The sequence below is a fragment of the Hydra vulgaris genome, chromosome 13, assembly GCF_038396675.1.
Source record: "Hydra vulgaris chromosome 13, alternate assembly HydraT2T_AEP".
NCBI classification, from domain to species: Eukaryota; Metazoa; Cnidaria; class Hydrozoa; order Anthoathecata; family Hydridae; genus Hydra; species Hydra vulgaris.
The window spans coordinates 50274496-50293215 of record NC_088932.1 but is presented as its reverse complement, the minus strand read 5'-3'; the positions used below and the strand labels follow the sequence as shown (position 1 = coordinate 50293215).

The window sequence follows — 18720 nt, the reverse complement described above, 5'->3', positions numbered from 1 at the left end:
CGTAAAAGTCGTATTGTAAAACGAATTCAATTTAATATAATTAATAAGTACATACAAATATGCGATAAACAAAAAGAAGATATCGTAGATCACAGCTAGTAATAGAAGAGTCGCTCGAGCCCGTTGTTTTTGATAGGTTACTCCAAGATAGCGAGGCTTTGATAAGCACGCTATTTATACATATTCCCAAGGGGGGCATTAATTGTTTTATATAAGCAGCCAATCCAAACGATTTACGTTTATGACAGTTTGATTAGCAGCAACAGTTAAATGACCCATCAATAAACTATATTCTACTGAATATTCTGACAAAGAAAAAATAGTAACTGTCGTCTTCGTTAACGAGAAGAATATTCCTTTACTCGTCAATAGTGGCAGGAGTGTTGAAGTATATTCGGCTTCACGCGAATAAACTATTGGTTTATACTATTTCCCACGGTGCATTGCATGTTTTGCCATGCTCTTATGTTTTAGTTGATAATACTTCTTATATATATTCTGTACCAACTCTTCTTCATGTTTTATTATAATATATGATTGTAACCAAACTTTCTTTATATAACGTAAACCGTTGAGTTGACTAAAATACTCAATAGTTTATATTGTTTAGTTTCTCAACATTTTTTTTTTTTATAATTTGTTTCGTCATTTTCATAATAAGTTATTTACAAAATATTTTGAGTTAAGATATGACTGGAGCAGGCAGAAGACAAAGTCTTATCATCTAGCCCCGTTGTATCATTTACACTATCATTAATCTATCATAAAATTTTACAATATCAATAAAATATATAAATACTTTTAAATAAACATTTTACATTTTTTTATACATAAAAAATTTTTTTTTTACATAAAAATACATATGTATAAAAAAAAAGGAAATAAATACAAATTTAGATAAATGAGCAAAAAAAATTGTTTTGCTTTTAACCAAACGAAAGAAAAGTTAAGAATTAAGAAAGAAGATATTAAAAATAAAATAGAATTTGAAACATGTCATAATCAAATAACTGCTTTTTAAAAATAACTTTTAAAGTTTGAAGTAAAATTATAGTTTTACTTGCAATTGGAAGGAATGAGTTCCAGCGCCGTACTATCGCAAGTGCAACAAGTGCAATCGCACTGGGCCCCCTATTAAATAAATTAGAAAAACTTCTCCAATACCATAAATTACTACGAATTAAAAGAAAAAATTTTTTTTTTTTAGTTTTTGCACAGGGCCCCCAAAAGTTACAGCACGGCGCTGATGAGTTCTACAAATGTGGCCCTCGGTATGTTATTGAGAAATTAGACTGTTTTAAAAAGGTTTTTGGTACCTGATAGTTACGTAATGAATGCTTTGTTTGATATTTATGATTAATAATAACAAAAAGGTCGTCAAAAATATTTGGCAGCATACGATATTTAAATCTAAACATGAATAAAAGAATACTGTAAATATCTAATTGATAAACATTAAGCACTCCAAGCTTTCTAAGCAGTGGATTGGCACTGGTGTATTTATTAGCATTTAATATAAGGCGGCTTGCTTGTTTTTGTTTATTTAAGATACGCTTTAATTTTGATGGATAAATGCTGGCCCACGCAATATTACAATAACTGATATAGCTATGGATAAACGAAAAGTAGAAAAGTTTTAAGCAGTTTTTATCCAACATATGTCTTGTCTTGTACATAATTCTAATACTCTTTGAAATTTTATTTTCTACTAAATTAATGTGGTCTTTCCAACTTATTTGTTCGTCAAGTAAAACGCCTAAAAATTTAATGCAGAATGTCCGTTGTAAATTAGTTTTTTCTATTGAAATATTTGGGAGTTTTAGGGGCAAAGTTTCAGATTTGGAGGATTTAGGAAAAAGAATATGTTTGCTTTTAGTTTTATGTAGAGATAGTTTGTTGGCTTTCAGCCATTCATTAAGGCTGTCAAGCTCATGATTCATAGCGATACAGATTGACTCTATGTTTGAGTGGGTATAAAAAACCTGAGTGTCGTCAGCAAAAAGATTGAAATTTAATACACTAGAAGATAAGTAAATATCGTTTATATAGATAATAAATAATAAAGGCCCTAGAATAGATCCCTGTGGAACTCCGCAAAAAATGTTTTCTAGTTTAGTAAAGGTTTTGTCATAAGATACACATTGTTTGCGATTATTAAGATAGGAAAAAAACCATTTATAATTATTACTTTTGACACCATAATTTCTAAGTTTGTAAAGAAGAATATTATGGTCCACAGTATCGAAGGCCTTTGAGAGGTCAATAAAAACCCCGAGAGTTTTTCTGTTGTTTTCAAATCCGTTTAAAATTTCTTTAACAAATTTAATTACTGCATGTTCTGTCGAGTACCCTTTTTTAAATCCGTACTGATTATTATTAAGCAACTTATGTTTAATAAAATAATTGTATAGCCTGTTATGCATTATTCTCTCTAGAATTTTAGAAAAACATGGAAGTATTGAGATAGGTCTATAATTAGATAATTTAGAAATATCATCGTCATTAAAAATTGGAGCTACTCTTGCTAGTTTTAAAAAGTCAAGAAAAATTCCATTATTAAATGAAAGATTAAAAATAATTAGTAAGGGGTTTTCAATAATATCAAAAACTTCTTTAACAACCCTAGGGCTTATGTCATCAAGACCTGAGCTTTTGTTTGGTTTAAACATATTAAAAGCAAACCGAAGTTCATCAGGAGATACTTCAAGCTCATCCATCACACAGTCCTCTTCTTTAATATATGATTTGAAATTTTTATTTCCGGGAGTTATTTTATTTGCTAGGTTTTGACCGACGTTTATAAAAAAATTATTAAAACTCTCTGCAATAACTTTTCGCTCATTAATTACTGTTCTTTCATCTTCAGTGAACACATATTTTGATTTAGTATTACCATGATCTTGTTTATTTTTTCCTATCACTTCCTTTATTATATCCCAAGTTTTTTTGTTATTACCAATATTATTTTGTAGTGATGAGTGTTGAGAAATAATTTTTTTAACTTTTCTTTTCAGGTTTTTAAACAGGTTTTTGTAAATTTTATTTTTTTTTCGTTTTGATAAGTTTTATTTTTTAAGAATTTTCCATATAGTCTTTGTTTTTTCTTTGAAGATTTAATAAGCCCTTTTGTAATCCAGGGACTTTGCAGGCTTTTAAGCTTAATTTTTATTTCCTTCATCGGAAACGCTTTATTGTAAGCATTAATGAATTCATTGTAAAAAAAATCATGAGCTATATTAGCATATTTGCAATTAATGAGTTGTTTCCAGTTTACTTTGAGTAAATAATTTCTAAACGCCTCAATATTAATTTCATTAATCTGCCTTTTTACTTCCCTTTGTAGATTGATTTTTTTTTCCTTTTTAAAAAAAATCCGAAATGAAAAAGATTAGAAAGTGGTCGCTTATATCGCTCTTTTATGATTCCGCTTTGAATGTTGCATGTTGTAAAGTTGTTAGTAAAAATATTATCAATGAGAGATTCGGTTTGAAGAGTTACGCGAGTAGGTTTGTTAATTAAGGGAATAATGTTGTACTGAAAAAGAGTGTTTGAAAAACGTTTTACATCGCTATCAGTTTTAACATTATAAAAACTTAGGTTATAGTCTCCCGTAATGTAAATTTGTTTGTGTTTTACTTTTTTTAAGTAGCATTTAAAGTGTTTTAAAAAATATTTCTTATTTCCGCATGGCGGTCTATACAAAGCAGTTATTAAAATGTTTTTTTTATTATTGTGGTTTAATAATTCGATAGTTAGAAATTTAAAGTCCGCGTTTTGAATACTTAAAATTTCTATTTTCTGAAAATGGATTGAGTCATGAGCAAAAATGCATACACCACCACCAATGCCACCACCTCGAGTTTGGAGGATTGCCTTATAACCTGGAATTTGAAAATTATTTTTTTCATTTCTGCACCATGTTTCTATTAAGCATACTACCGTAAACTCAGAGTTTATATTTTTGAGCATTGATTTAAAACTTTCAAAGTTTTTCATACTACGTTTGTTCATACTACGAATGTTTTTTTTTTATTTTTTATTTTTTTTATACTGTTATTTAGGTGCCCCAAGAAGACCTAACGGTCTTGTCACAGAGCACCGCGGATGTGCATTTAACCAGAAAGTTCACGCCTCCTTCCTTACCGTGACGCGAAAATATGTCCAAGGCTCGTTATGAACCTGGATCTCTTGCTTATAAAGCAAGCGCTCTAACCACTGCGCCACGGCCGCACAATGTTTAAAGTTAGAGTTGAAAATAACATTTGTGACGCATTAATGAGGTTAGATACTTCCTCAATATCAAAATAGTTAGAGTTGATTATGATGTCCTCAAAAAAGTTTACATCTGGATCATTATCATTATTCAAAAGAGGTGTGTTTTGTTTATTAAAAATTTCTAAAATATTTGTTATGTTTGATTTGTTAGCCATTTTGATTATTACAATATTTAAAATTAAGATTAAAAATGATTCGATTTCTAGCTATTCTTGCCGTCTCTTGAGAGAAATTTTCATTCACGTAAATATTCAGACCTTTGAGTTTTCTTGTTTCTTTTAGAATGTTTGGCTTATCTGTCACCTTTTGGTCGATTAAATGTTCGTGAAAATTTAAATCACTTTTTGGTCAATTAAATGTTCGTGAAAATTTAAGCTTTCTTTTAAGTCTTTTATATCATTTTCTAGCAAGTGAATTTTTTTAGTGCAATCCAATGTTTTTGTTTCAATATCATCTTGGCGTGTATTGACTATTTTTAAGTTATCGCTAAGTAAGTCCACAAATACCTTTTCTTGTTCTTTAAATAATGTCCGTATTTCTTTTTTGTGCTAAATGAAAATATCTTTTATTTCGGAAAAAGTAATTTTTTTTTCTTTCTTTTTTGAGCTGTTAGAATTATGTATGTTCACCACGGCGGTCTACTTATGTATGTAACATTATTCAAAATCTTGTTAACTACATTTTCAGTGTCATTTGCAAATACGTTTTCTTCTATTTTTTCTGTAAAGTCCTCAATAGCTTCAACTTGCTCAGGTTTTTCAAGCAAACCTTGCTAGTATTTTTAGGAGATTCTGCTTATTGAAGAGAAAATTTGCTGTCGACTTGAGTCGGAATAAATGGTTTGATATTATTTTTATTTTTCGTTGTCCTCATTCTGAAGAGAACTGTTTCTGTTGTTGTTTTATGTTCTGTTACTTCTCCTGCTATGACCTCTTCATATTAGAAATCTTTCTGCTGGGTTGCAAATTTTGTATGCTTACGTATAGATATAGCTTATCCTGTAACATCAATATTTTGCTCAAATTTAAATTTACTTTCAGTGACTATTGCTTCGGCATCAATTCCTTTGAGAGATTTGGAGTTGGACGAACAAATGAGCAAATCAGCATGGTGTAATAAAATTAAATCCATTGATGCATGTTTATTTTGGGTGCTGTGGGCATTTTCAATCTGATGGTTTCAAAGGTCAGCTTCAGTATCAAAAAACATAAGATATGACGGCTTACTGCAGTAGACACCAGTGTTAAGACACATATCTTTTCATTTCTTTTGATTTCTATTTGTTTTAAAATTTTCTCCACTATCAATAGGTTCTATCTCTGTTAAACCAGAAACTAATTCTAATCCTGAAAACTAAACTCTTTTACCTTTAATACAATTAAAGTATTGCCATAGAGTCATTCCATCATCGTTATATGAAGTTGAATGTATTAAACTGATATTCGTTATTTTGCTATCGTTAACTGAATTTTACTGATCGATTTCAATCACTGATACTTTTGAATCTTTTGAACCTTCAAAAAAAAATTCCTTTCTTAATATCCTGGACTGACGTACAATTATTACCAGCGTTGATATATGCAATAATCTATCTCTTAGAAACAACACTTTTGCAATCACCTTGGTCTTTACCTTTTTGTGGCTCATTATATTCATATCTTAAAAGTTGTACACCTTTTACCTTGCAAATATAAAACAACTTTTCGGCAACTGAGATAGCTGAATAGCAACCTCAAATAAAAAACAGATAATGATTTATAAATTCTAGTTGTGGATAAAAAACTATATCATACATTACAAGAACCTAAATTAATAAGCTTTTGTTTGCTTATTAATTTAGGTTGATAAGCTTTTGTTTTTTTAGCAATAATTACAATAGCTATATTCTTACCAGCGTTTTTATAATTTTTGTAAATCTGTTTCACACTTAGAACATCTTGAGTAAACTGGACAACTACATGGTCAGCCCCACATAAAGTGTCTCTTGCACCCTAATCACTTTTTTGCATTACTGTGTGATATACTATTTTCTTTAATTCACCAGCATTAGTTTTGTAAAAAAAGTAGTCGATATGCATTGACATACCTTTCTTACCAAAATAGGTTTTCTGTCCTTCTCTGAACTAAACAGGAAGTATTTTTTGAGGCAATCACTTAACCACAAGCCGGTCTCTATGTTAATTTGGCTCATAGAATACTCTTTGGCTTTGTTTTGTTGTACATATCGAAGAATATGCTCCATCTAAGAATATATAGATTCAATACTTTTGAGAGTATCGTAGAAGTTCATCATTCTCTTCATTTTCGGGTATACTCTGGATTATATTTTTAATCATCTCTAGACATTCTGCAAGTAACGTGCAGTCACGACACTTTTCTGGATGGGAAAAGCAAGTGCTTATTTTGAAGTTGTTATCTTTAGAATTACACAAAGCACAGCTGATACAGTGTAAAGCAATATTTGACTTTTCTTTGCAATGCAAACCATACGTAGTCTTTAAATATGCTTTTATTGTGTTTGCATTTGTGGACGCAAGGGCAACACATTTCATTAGAGAAATAAACCCATCAGTATTTAGAACACTTTATTAACATTTTAAAGACTTATTCTTGAAAACAAGACATAAGAAACAGTGCGTCAAAGCATACACTATGATAAATTTGCAAACGGCATCAGAAATCATCAAACACATTATATTTAATGTCAAATACCTGAACTTGGCATGCTATAAAAATAAGTTATATGTAAATAATGCACCTGTTGATGTTCATCGGTTAAGGTAATTTTGCTTGTTCCATAAGCTATATTTTAAGTAAGTCCTAATGTAAATAAATAACTTAGGAAATGTTTTGCAAGGTCCATATCCATTTTATAACAAGTTAACTTCTTGTTTTGTTTAAATGTTTGTTTTTTTTTGTTTTTGTTTTTTAATTTTATTTTCGTCATTTTACACAATTTACAATGTTAGCTATAAATTTAAACAAATATATATAATTACAAGCTGACTGGGGCAAGTAGAAGTCAAAATGACTTATCATCAAGCCCCTTTGTGAAATACAAAAAAATACAATTAAATTTTACATCTTCCAATATTATATAAAAGAGTGAAATTAATAAGTTTCAAAGAAAAAAAATTTGGTTAGAAATTTTAGAAGGTTAAAAAAGAACTTAAAGTTAAAAAAAGAACTTAAAGTTAAAAAAAGAAGAAATTTAAAATAAAGTTAAAATATAAAATAACAAATAAAAAATTACAAATCTGTACATATTCGTATACATATTAAAGACAATAAACAAAAAAAACAAAAATTTTAATTCGCTTTATATGCATATACATATTCAATACAATATTAAAATTAAATAAAGTACATAAAAAATTAAAAATACAAAATTATTTAAATTTTTTAAAAAAATGAGAGAATGCACGTAATATTTTAACTTAGTAAGTGTTTTTTTATAGTTTTTTTTAAATGTAGCAATAGATTTTATTTTTTTCATATTTTCGTCAAGAACCGAATTCCACAAGCGTGGTCCCCGGTATATAGTCGAGAAGTCAGATTTTTTGAGTGATGTTAGTGGGATGTAGTAATTACTCATTGAATGTCTTATTTCATATTTATGATTAATTCGAGTGAAACTTTAAAAAAAATATTTTGGAATCATTTCATTTTGAAGTTTAAACATAAATAACAAGTTATGGTATATATTTAGTTTGCATACATTTAGAGCATTTATTTCCTTGAGTAACGGCTCGGCACTTTCGTATCTACTTGCGCCCAAAACTAATCTACTTGCTCGCTTTTGTTTTGTATAAATAATCTTCAAGAAAGATAAATGATTGTTTGCCCAGGCAATATTACAATAGTTAATATGACTATGTATAAATGAAAAGTATAAATTTTTTAAACATAAATTATTTAAAAGATGTTTTGTCTTGTACATAATCTCCAGGGTCTTTGAAACTTTGTTCTCGACTAGCTTTATTTGGCTTTTCCAATTTAAATTCTCATCGAAAATTATTCTAAGTATTTTCATTGAAAAAACTCTTTTTATTTTAATATTGTTAATTGTTAGTTCAGGTAATTTGAGTGGAAGGTTCTCGGATTTAGATGACTTAGCAAACAAAATATATTTCGTTTTTTCAATATTTAATGAAAGTTTATTTGCTTCAAACCACTCATTAAGATATATTAATTCTGTGTTTAAAATATAAAAAATATTTCTTAAATTTGAGTCAGAAAAGAAAACATTTGTGTCATCAGCAAAAATAATATAATTAAGTATTTTTGAAGACAAATAAATATCATTAATATAAATTAAAAACAGCAGGGGTCCAAGTATTGATCCTTGGAGAACTCCGCAATTTATTGATTCAAATGGGGAACATGTTAAGTCATATGGTACTCTTTGTTTACGATTTTGTAAATAACATTGCAGCCACTTTAAATTGGAGTGAACTACTCCATAATTGTGTAGTTTATAAATTAGAATCTTGTGGTTGACAGTATCAAATGCTTTTGATAGATCTAGAAAAATTCCGAGTGTGTAACTGTCGTTATCAAAACCATTTAAAATTTGGTTGGCAAGATCAATTACTGCATGTTCCGTGGAATGGTTGTTGCGAAATCCAAACTGTTTATGATAAAGAATGTTGTTTTTTCCAAGATAATTGTACAGTCTGTTGTGCATAATACGCTCTAGTATTTTGGAAAAACAAGAAAGTATGGAAATTGGTCTGTAGTTAGATTTTATTGAGTCATCACCGCCTTTGTATATCGGAATTATTTTTGCTAATTTTAGTTGGTCAGGAAAAATTCCGTTTTTTAGGGAAAGATTGAAAATTTTAAAAAGAGGTTTCTCTATAATATCTGAGACCGCTTTTACAACATCAGGGTTAACCTCATCCAGATCCGCACTTTTATTTGTTTTCAGCATACTAATTGCTAGTCGAAGTTCATCAATTAAAAGCTCCGACTCCTTCATGAAAGAATCAGATTTTTTCAAAAAAGATTTAAATGATTTTTTTCCCTCAGGAATTGCACCGGCAAGCTTTTTTCCTATATTTGTAAAAAAGCTGTTAAATGTTTCAGCAATTTCTTTATTAACAAAAACATCTCCTCTATTATAATTTCTTTGCAATCTTTTTGGAAGATTATCACTTTTCACAATTCTCACTCCTGTTATTTCTTTAATTACATTCCATGTTTTCCTTGCATTTCCAAATGTTTTATTAAGTAACGAAGAGTAGTAATTTTTTTTGGATTGCTTTTTTAATTTTTCAAAAGATTTTTTATATTTTTTGTATTTTATTTCATTTTTGTAGTTCTTTTTTTTTTTTAATTTTTGGTAAAGTTTTTGTTTTCTTTTTGACGACTTAATGAGTCCTCTCGTCATCCACGAACTTAACAAATTTTTAGAATTAACAGTTTTTTTATTTTTGAAAAGGCCTTTTCGTATTGTCTTGTAAACATGCGAATAAAAAAATTGTAGCCATCATTAACGTCATTGCAATCAGTCAATAGTTCCCAGTTTATTCATGTAAGAGATCACGAAGCGTGGCGATTGATACATTATTTATTTTCCTTACGTATACCGTTTTTGTTTTTATTTTATTCTTAAGGGTTGCAGAATTTATTATCAGAAAAACTGGAAAGTGATCAGTTAAATCTGTTTTAATAATACCACTTTGGATTTTAGTTCTTGTGTAATTATTAGTAATAATATTATCGATAATAGATGCAGCTGTTTTAGTCACACGTGTTGGCTTATTAATCATGGGAAAAACGCTGTATTGCAAAAGTGTATTTATAAAATTCACGACTTGGTTATTAGCTTTATTATTCAATAAATTCAAATTAAAATCACCTAATGAGTAAACATTTTTTTAAATAAGCTTTGGTAGCAAATAGTTTAAGTGGTTTTCAAATTGATTATAATTACAGTTTGGCGGTCTATATATTGCAGTTATAAATGTATTTTTATTTGTTTTATTAATTATTTCAATAATTAATGACTCACAATCAGCGTCATTTACGTTTTTCAACATGTTTAAAAACCAATGAGTTTTGGACGAAAATAGATATGCCCCCGCCATTGCCGTTTTCTCTCGGTTGATGAATAGGTTTATATCCTGTTAATTGAAAGTTAGAATTTATCGCGTCTCGATGACACCAAGTTTCTATCAGACAGATAATACTAAACTTGTTACTTATATTATTTAATATCAATTTTAAATTTTCAAAGATTTTATTTATGCTTCTGATGTTTATATGTAATAATGACAAATAAGATGATGAAGAAGTAAGAACATGTTTAACATCGTCAACATTGTAATAAGTCGTATCTACTGAAATTTCGTCAAAAAAGTTCATGTTTTTATCATCGTCATTAATTCGGTTTAGAGGGTTTTTCCTTTCTGATATGTCAAAAACATTAAAACTGTTGGCTTCCGTCATTTTAACAATAAAAACTAAGAATGTTATTTAAGACATAAAAATAAAATAAATAAATATACTTTAAGCATTCTTATGTGATTTTTTAAAATCTTTAACTACTAATTTATCATAAATAACAACAGAATATTTACCGTTGTTCCTGTGAATTCGCATTTCTTCAAAGAGATTTTTCCGTGTGGTTAGGGTATCCAAGGAGTAGTCCTCATTTATAAATATTCCTGTTCCTTTTAACTTTTTTGAATTCTTTAATATGCTAATTTTATCTTTATAGTTCAGGAGTTTTATCACGATTGATCTAGGTTTGCTTAGCCCAGTTTTTCCGGTTCTATGTGCCCTTTCAATAACTACGCCACTTACATTTAGATTGTTTTCAAAGATATTAAGAACTTTTTCTTCAGATACATTCCAACTTTCATTTTCTCTTTCTGCTATTCCTTCGAGACGCAATTTATTTCTTCTCAGTCGATCTTCCAGTTGTCGCAGCTTATTTTTTTCTTCCTTATTAAATGCTACTTTTGTAACAATTTTTTCTTCAATTTTATTAATTTTTTCTTCCTGTGTATCTTGTGTAAAAGCGATACTGTTTTCAATATCTTTTTGAGTCTGTTCTAATTTTGAGAGTCTGTCATTTATTTTTCCCATTTCAAATTTCCTCAAATTACTTTCAACTTGCAAAGCTTTGCACGTTTCTTTAATTTCTTTAATTTCTTTCAATAGTCCATCGATTCTGTCATTTGCAATTTTTAAATTTCCACTTATAAGTTTAAGAATGTCTTTTTGTTGTTTCTTAAACATCTCATCAAACATTTCTGTAGCTTCTGTATTTGATTGCATTTCGTTTTTATCAGTATTTTTATTTTTATCCATTTTATTATTTTTATCCATTAACAAGTTAAATACCAATACGTTTTTATTTAAGAATATTTATACAAGTATATTTATGTATACATTTTTAAATAATTCCATACAATCAAAAATTTTGAACTTAAAAAGATAATAATTTAAAACCTCAAAACAACCACACTGCATAAACACCTCCGTTCGCCATGTTAGTGCTCCTGTTTTCTTTGCTTCCTGGCAAAATCAATTGTGTACCTAAAAAAAAAAGTCAACTATTTTTTCGAAAATAAAAAAATAATTAATCAAGTGATGTTAATTTAAATAGTCTTGTTACATGTAAAATTTTTCATGAGATGCTCTTTTCGAATAATTTAGTAGTGGTGGTATTGCAGATAAAATAAGTACTTTTTGGCTAAATGTTTGAGTGTTTTGATAAGCTTCATGTAGCAGTATCAAATCATCTGGAATAACTGATAATGGTTGCGTTGAGTCTTCCATAATCTCCAAAAATTGGCCTCCTTGTCCTGGTGCTACTTTTTCAAAACAGATTTTTTTAAAGTTATCTACAGCTTCACTAAATTTTCTTTTATTAGGGAGTTTAGGCAATATTTATAGCGAATGCAAATATTTTTTATATTAAATGCATTATATTCCTTATTATATTTCATTTTCAAAATGGTTTCAACCACCTCTGTAGCTTATTTAGTTCCAAAGATATACGTTAGGGTGGAGCGATTTTGATAGCAAAAAAAAAAGAGTTTAAAAACCAATATTACTGAGACACGAATCAATGTCTATTAATTATAAGATAAAAGTAAAAAAATATTTTTTGATTTTGATGAGATCTTGAGGGTCCTCTTTGGAATTTAAATTCTTGACAGGTCCTAATATTTTTGAATTTTTTTTTTTCTAAACCATATCAACCTTGGACTCAAAAAAAGCAGAAAAAAATGCTTGTTTCATAAATAATAATATTATTAAAAAAATTTTTTAGTGAAAAAAATACTTGCAAAAATATACCTTAAAACCCCCGTTTTGTTGAGGACGGGGGTTTTTAATGAAAAAAACAACTCTACTTTTTTAATAAAAACAAATATTATTTTCAAAATCAGCATATTATTTTGCTTCTTTTAAGTATCAAGTTGATATAGTTTAGAAAAAAAAAATTTAAACAATATTAGCACCCATCAAAAATTCCAAAGAATCCAAAGAGGAACCTTAAGAACTCATCTAAACTAAAAAAAAAAGAGTAAGGTTCTTTTTTCACCAAAAGATATTGATTTGCTGCTCAGGCAAATCAAATTTCAAAAATTTTCAAAATCGCTCCACCCTAATATACGTGTCTAAATATTTTCAATTCATAGACTTTTTATGAAATATTTTCTTAAAGTATCTCGTTAAATTTTCGGCACCCAAAAAAAAACGTTTTTATCTTTTTTTTTTCTTGCATAAAAAGTTGCGTAAACTAACTTATAATAAAATTTTATCAGAAATTAAATTGTAAACCCACATTATTTGAACAATTCATAAGTAGAATTTTTTGAGGGTTAACGCAGACGTACCATGAAATAACGCAGACGTATCATGAAATAGTCAATCAACAGTATAATATGTTTGAACATGTTTTAAATTTTTTTGTACAAAATAAATTTTCAAATGTTTTAATTTATAATACGTTAAGCGTAACAAAACTTTTATGATAAATATTAACTTAAATTATTTTTATTAAAATAAATTAATTTTATTTTTCTTTAATAAACTATCAATTGAACAACGTGGACCCAAATAAAACAGACCGAAAACGTCAAAATACGTACAAAATAAACATAAATCTAAAATTTATTTTTACACAAACAAAAAAGATTTTCGTCAACGACTTGTTAATAATTTCAGTATTATTATAAATTCAAAAAGAGATTTAACCGCTTGTTTTTAGCACCTATAGGCCATATAGCAAAAATGTGACTAAAAATGAGTTTTCGTTGGACACTTGTAATAACTAAGTTTTTTGTTTCAATATTGTAAGAGCATGGTACTAAGATACGAAAAACAGAAACCATTTTTGCTCTGCAGTTTTTGAGAAATAGGGCTCGGGTTTTTTGACCCCAAAAAGGCAATTGAAAAAAAAATTATGGTCAAATTTTGTGAAAGTGATATTTTACTTGTAGTAAATTAAACGCTGAATACATTTTTTCTAACAAAATTGACCTTAAAATGGATTGTTCTCAAGGATAGACCCGACGCTAATTGTGGTTGGGAGTTGGGGGGGGGGGGGGTAACAATTAATAACTTTTTGTTCATTCAGTTGGCAAATGTGGACCTTTTAGTTCATTTAGTTTGCAAGTTTAAACATTTTTGTCGGGTCAGCTTGCAAATTTGGAATAGTAACCTTTTTAGACTTACCCCCCCCCCCCCTTTACTTGATATCTATTCTCGCCGGCCATGTCTCAAGATAATAAGTTTTGTTTTTGTCGATGCAATTGAACTATCTCGTACTCATATATTGTGTAACAAAAAGTAGAACAACTAAAGTTTAAAAAAAGAAAAAATACCAGAAATGTCAACTATTTTTTTATCCATCAAGATCGCTTTCTGACTCTGTTTCATCATATCATCATCATCATCATCATAGAGTCTTTCGTCAAACGAGGTGTTTTCACAAGCTTCACCGCATGCGCATAGATCAGTGAATGTGATTCCGTTTTGTTTACAAGAACATCGATTTGTGACGCAACCAAGTTTGCAAGAACAATGAGCAAGTTCAAGAAGGGAATCGGGTGCAGGTGGATTTGTTATCCAAACCAAGTTTACCTGGTCTCCATTTAAAGACCAACCATAGCCATCGGGCGAAGGAACATTTAATATACCTTTCAATGCATTTTTTCAGATGTAAGCATCATACTTGGCACGTTTAATGTGTAAAATAAGCGAAACATAATTTGGAGGGAGCATCTCTTCTGTAGATTTGCCCACAAGTAATATCGTGCTTTATTGACAACATCTTCTTTGCTTGCACCATAAAGGTGACAAACAAATTTCTGTATGCCATTAACAACGTCATCTGATACGTCTAGTGACATTCCGATACCTCGGAATGCTGTACAATATTCTTTTTTCTTTTCTTCCATCTTTAGGGCAGATAATTTACCTTTTCCTTGAAAAGCAGACACTGCATCACAACCTAAGTAATAAATAGAAACACTTCAAACATTTACGTTTTCAGATACAAAATTAGTTATTATTAGTTTTCAGATACAAAAATAATGTATTAAATTGTGCTGTTTATCTAAAACAGCACAATTTAATACATTATTTTTGATAAAGTAGCAAAATAGTTCATGAAATAAATTCTTTGCAAGAAAGATAATGATTTCACTTATAAAATTTAATTTGAATCTACCTGTAAAGGAATGGAATCCGATCATTGCATCACACCAATCGTAACCAATTTCTTTTGCGATTTTATTTACATTAAGGATACGTTGTTTGTTTCTACATCCTGTTTCCAAATGAAGAGTTGCAGAAATGAACCAACTATGGTATAATGCACTTACGAACACATCTGTATCGGGGCTTGCAAGTATAACATGAGCATATGAAACCGAAGCGTGCTTACAATGTAACAATAACCGAGTATCAGCTTCTTCGTGGTCGCTACGAAGTTCAGACAATTCCGTACGAATCGAATTTCTGAAGCAGCATGTGCTATCACCATGTGTAATAAATATCTCTATTTCATTTATTGCATAACTTTTCCATTCTTCCAAGAGAAACTTAACCAATTCCTCTTTATTGCTGCCAACACTCATAAACTTCTTCCATTGTTTCGGTACTTTTTGATCAGGCCCAAATATAGTAACATTCTGGACACCAGATTCAGCTCGTCTTTGTCGCTCGGCGTGTTTGATACTAATATTTCGATACATGTCCGTAACAAAGTCAACTCTATTTGACTTATGCCTAAAAGCAAAATTCATTGCCATAGTGAATATCAATCGACTGAGTTTCCCAAAATTTTCGGGTATAGGTTTAATTATTTGCAATATAGCCATACCGTCCAAAATTAATGCGTTGTTTTTAGGAATATCCACTGATAACTTATCGATACATTTATCTTCAAGTATATTCATAAGCTTCGACTTCGTTGTTTTTAGTAAAGATCCGTCGAAAGATGCCAACTGAGGCGGGAATACTCTCAACGAATACTTCAGTACTTTTTCCATATTTATGTCACGGTTACGTGCAATAAGCAAACAACGAACCCAAAAGTTACAGTCGTTTTTTAAAACTACAGTTTTTCCTGTGGACAGTTTAACTATATTTTTGTAGCTTGCAAATGTCTTTAGCTTTAAAATTTTTCTTCTGATAAAAATATCCGGATCATCACTATTCAGGTTATTCCTTATAAAATCAACACAGTTTTTGTCTCCTATCTGGTAAGCTCGATCTAGATCTTTTGTAGTTTCCTTATCTGCTACAATCCCAGTAACAATATTTACAAGATCATTTGTGACTTCGTTTTCAAATGGATTAATCATTGAAGAAACTGTTTCCATTACATCAATAACTGATTTTTCATCTTTCCTAATTCTTGTTACATCCAAATCTTTACAAACCCTTAAAATCAGAAATCAATATTTGTCTTATAAGATCATATTAACTAGTAAAAATGGTATACAACAATATAATAATATAACAACTAAAACATTAGGTTAAGAATGAAACACATCAAACGTTCTGTTATGTTTACCTAATTTCTTTACAAACTGAAGCAGATTGGAGCAGGGTTGCAACTAGTGAATGATTACAATGATTGCAAAGAATGATTTCCAACATTGATACATGTATACAAGTAAGAAAGAAACCAATAAAAATACTGAAAAATATCTAGATTCCTTAACATAGCCACTGAGTAATTTACATTGTTAGGCAATTAACGATCTTTCTGGTTGTGATAGAATCCATCTCTGCACAGCTCCTCGATTGAGGGTATTGCCAGTTATGCCTCCATTGGTTTTACAATCTCTATTACACGTTTGTTCTATTGCCTGATCACATGCAATAGCTGAGAAAGAACTGGCTTGAAATTGAACTTTCCAGTTATTTTTAAACTCCGTCAGTAGGCCTTAAATGTAAGCAATATTGAAAAAATGACACTAAGTGTAACCGCAAAATGTTTGTTACTTAAAACAACTACACATTGTGTAATAATAGGATTTTAAATATATCTTCTAAACAATCAAAGGGAGTTAAATTATAAAAGAATAATGTAGTTATAAGTACAATATAAACATTTGTAGTTATAAATATATATATACAATATATATACAAAAATATAAATTAATTTCATGCAGATGTAGCACAATGTTTCAATACTATTTATTTTTTTAGTGCAAAAACAATAAACTTAAACACACCTTGATGCGTGCTATCTATTGCTTTCATCTCTAACCAGTAAGGACAGAGATAAATTGCATAATTGACTCTGTCGTATGCAAAATACCAGGGTAACATCATCCTCACACATTCTAAATGAAGCTCCCAATTTGTTGTTCTAGTAGCACGAAGGAATAACAGCATCAGCCAAACCATATCAATATAAGAGCTCCAAAATCTAAAAGTGCTTGATCTTTCTGAGGAGATTTTTAAAAATTCATCATACCTGAGTAAATAAAATAATATTTGAGTCGGTTTCAAAAAATAAACTCACTAATTGTAAAAATATCACTATCTTTATTACCTATCTTTATTTTTATACCTATCTTTATTTTTTACAAAAAATTCACAAAAAAAAAGAACATTAAATTAATTGTATAAATTACTTTATTAATTAAAAGAAAAAAAGAAAATTTGGATACTATACCTTTCTCTAATTTCATTAAACAAACCACTTTCAATATACCATTGGAATTCAGAAGTTCCATGTAGTTCCATTAATAACAAGCAGAAATCCTCTACTTCACATCACTTGTGAACATCCAAGGAGTTCAAGAATGATTCAAATCTAAGGCAACCTAAATCCTCAAACATGATTTTATGCACCATTATGCTTCTGTTATAGTGTTTACCTGTGAGAATACCTTTAATTGCTCCCTCTGCCACTAGACCAGATTCAATGACAATATCCTTAATTGAAACTGATATATTAATGCCCAAAGTTTACAGTTTTAATAAACCAATAAATGATAGCTTGCAAATATTTAAAAAAAAAATTAAAGTTTATGATTTTATCAAAAACTTTAACACAAAAAATCAAAATTTGTAAAAATATCTTTTATCTCTAAATAGAAATAGCTATCTTCTAAAGTTTTCGTCCTTATGTTTAAAACTAATTAAATACCTTAAAACCGGATCCATCAAATCTTTTAGCAATAGCAGTCATAAATGACATCATAGTATGAAATTCGCCAAGTCTTACTACAAATCTATTCGAAAACTCAAGTTCCTTCCACCGAACCATTTGAATTTTTGAATACACAGCCTCATCACAGACATTACTCCATACTTCAAATTTAGTTTGTTTATAATATCAACACTTCTATGTAATATTGTGTATATTGTTGCAATATCAGTAACAGGAGCATCAACAACTGGTAAATATCCAATGTATGAGACATGAGAGGCAGCTTTGTTTTGACCAATATTGAAAGCAGTCCAACTTGGAAAGGAATTTTCTTGAATTTGACTTTTGCATAATAGATAAGCCCTATCTTGATCCTTAACTTTCTCTATTGATATAGATGAAATGACAAGATCAATGTTTATTTTTTCGATTAGCTTTTTAAGCTTGGGTGATTCTTTTTTCCCAATCTGATAAGGTAATATGCTAGAAAGTGGTTCTTGAATAGATCAAGGTCGTTTTGAAACTTTTATCTAATAAAAAAAGTGAAATGGTATCAATTGGGTTACTAAAAGAATGAAGTTTTTTTTTATAGAAAATAGCTTAATCCAATCAAGAAACATAAATGAATGAACACCTACTAAAAAAAAAGAATCATGAGCTATAAAACTATGTGGTTTTAACAAACAAACAATGTTTCAAAAAAGATCATAAAGTTTCTAATTTTGATTTAGTATAATTGATATGCAGTGCTCTATGTGAGGGGGGAAGGGCAAGATGTCATTCAGCTACCTTTTTAAAAACTTTAATCC

The 18720-nt window shown here is 29.2% G+C and overlaps 2 protein-coding genes across 3 annotated transcripts; both read right to left on the bottom strand.

The window, feature by feature from the left end:
- Positions 1–665: 665 nt before the first annotated feature.
- Positions 666–6517, bottom strand: LOC136089978 (uncharacterized). The gene is made up of 7 exons (XM_065816081.1): positions 6362–6517; positions 6167–6266; positions 5879–6006; positions 4955–5047; positions 4617–4823; positions 2331–2924; positions 666–758 (listed from the first exon to the last, which is right to left on the bottom strand). Exons 1-7 carry the CDS (start codon positions 6515–6517, stop codon positions 666–668), a joined length of 1371 nt encoding a protein of 456 aa, XP_065672153.1.
- Positions 6518–11689: 5172 nt separating this feature from the next.
- On the bottom strand, positions 11690–18441 carry LOC136090282 (uncharacterized). Of its 2 annotated transcripts, XR_010643310.1 has the most exons (7): positions 17909–18441; positions 17432–17694; positions 16986–17230; positions 16319–16693; positions 14969–16185; positions 14121–14749; positions 11690–11823 (listed from the first exon to the last, which is right to left on the bottom strand). XR_010643310.1 is itself a non-coding variant. In XM_065816566.1 (6 exons), exons 4-6 carry the CDS (start codon positions 16402–16404, stop codon positions 14439–14441), a joined length of 1614 nt encoding a protein of 537 aa, XP_065672638.1. In that variant the 5' UTR covers positions 16405–16693; positions 16986–17230; positions 17432–17694; positions 17909–18441; the 3' UTR covers positions 14029–14438. The 2 variants fall into 2 exon arrangements, 1 of the variants encoding a protein (XP_065672638.1); XM_065816566.1 differs by lacking the exon at positions 11690–11823 and having other exon boundaries at positions 14029–14749.
- Between the last annotated feature and the right edge of the window lie 279 nt (positions 18442–18720).

Bases quoted from the DNA above. Each gene is read 5' to 3' on its own strand.
- LOC136089978 (XM_065816081.1), bottom strand. From the start codon at position 6,517: ATGGAGCATATTCTTCGATATGTACAACAAAACAAAGCCAAAGAGTAT. The intron at 5,048-5,878 runs GTTTCTAAGAGA...TAAAAATACTAG, and splicing joins AAGGTGATTGCAAAAGTGTT to CAAGGTTTGCTTGAAAAACC. The intron at 759-2,330 runs GTAATTAAATTT...ATTTTATGATAG, and splicing joins GGTACTCGACAGAACATGCA to ATTAATGATAGTGTAAATGA.
- LOC136090282 (XM_065816566.1), bottom strand. From the start codon at position 16,404: ATGTTGGAAATCATTCTTTGCAATCATTGTAATCATTCACTAGTTGCA. The intron at 16,186-16,318 runs GTAAACATAACA...TCTGATTTTAAG, and splicing joins TCAGTTTGTAAAGAAATTAG to GGTTTGTAAAGATTTGGATG. The intron at 14,750-14,968 runs GTAGATTCAAAT...TTTATTACTTAG, and splicing joins CGGATTCCATTCCTTTACAG to GTTGTGATGCAGTGTCTGCT.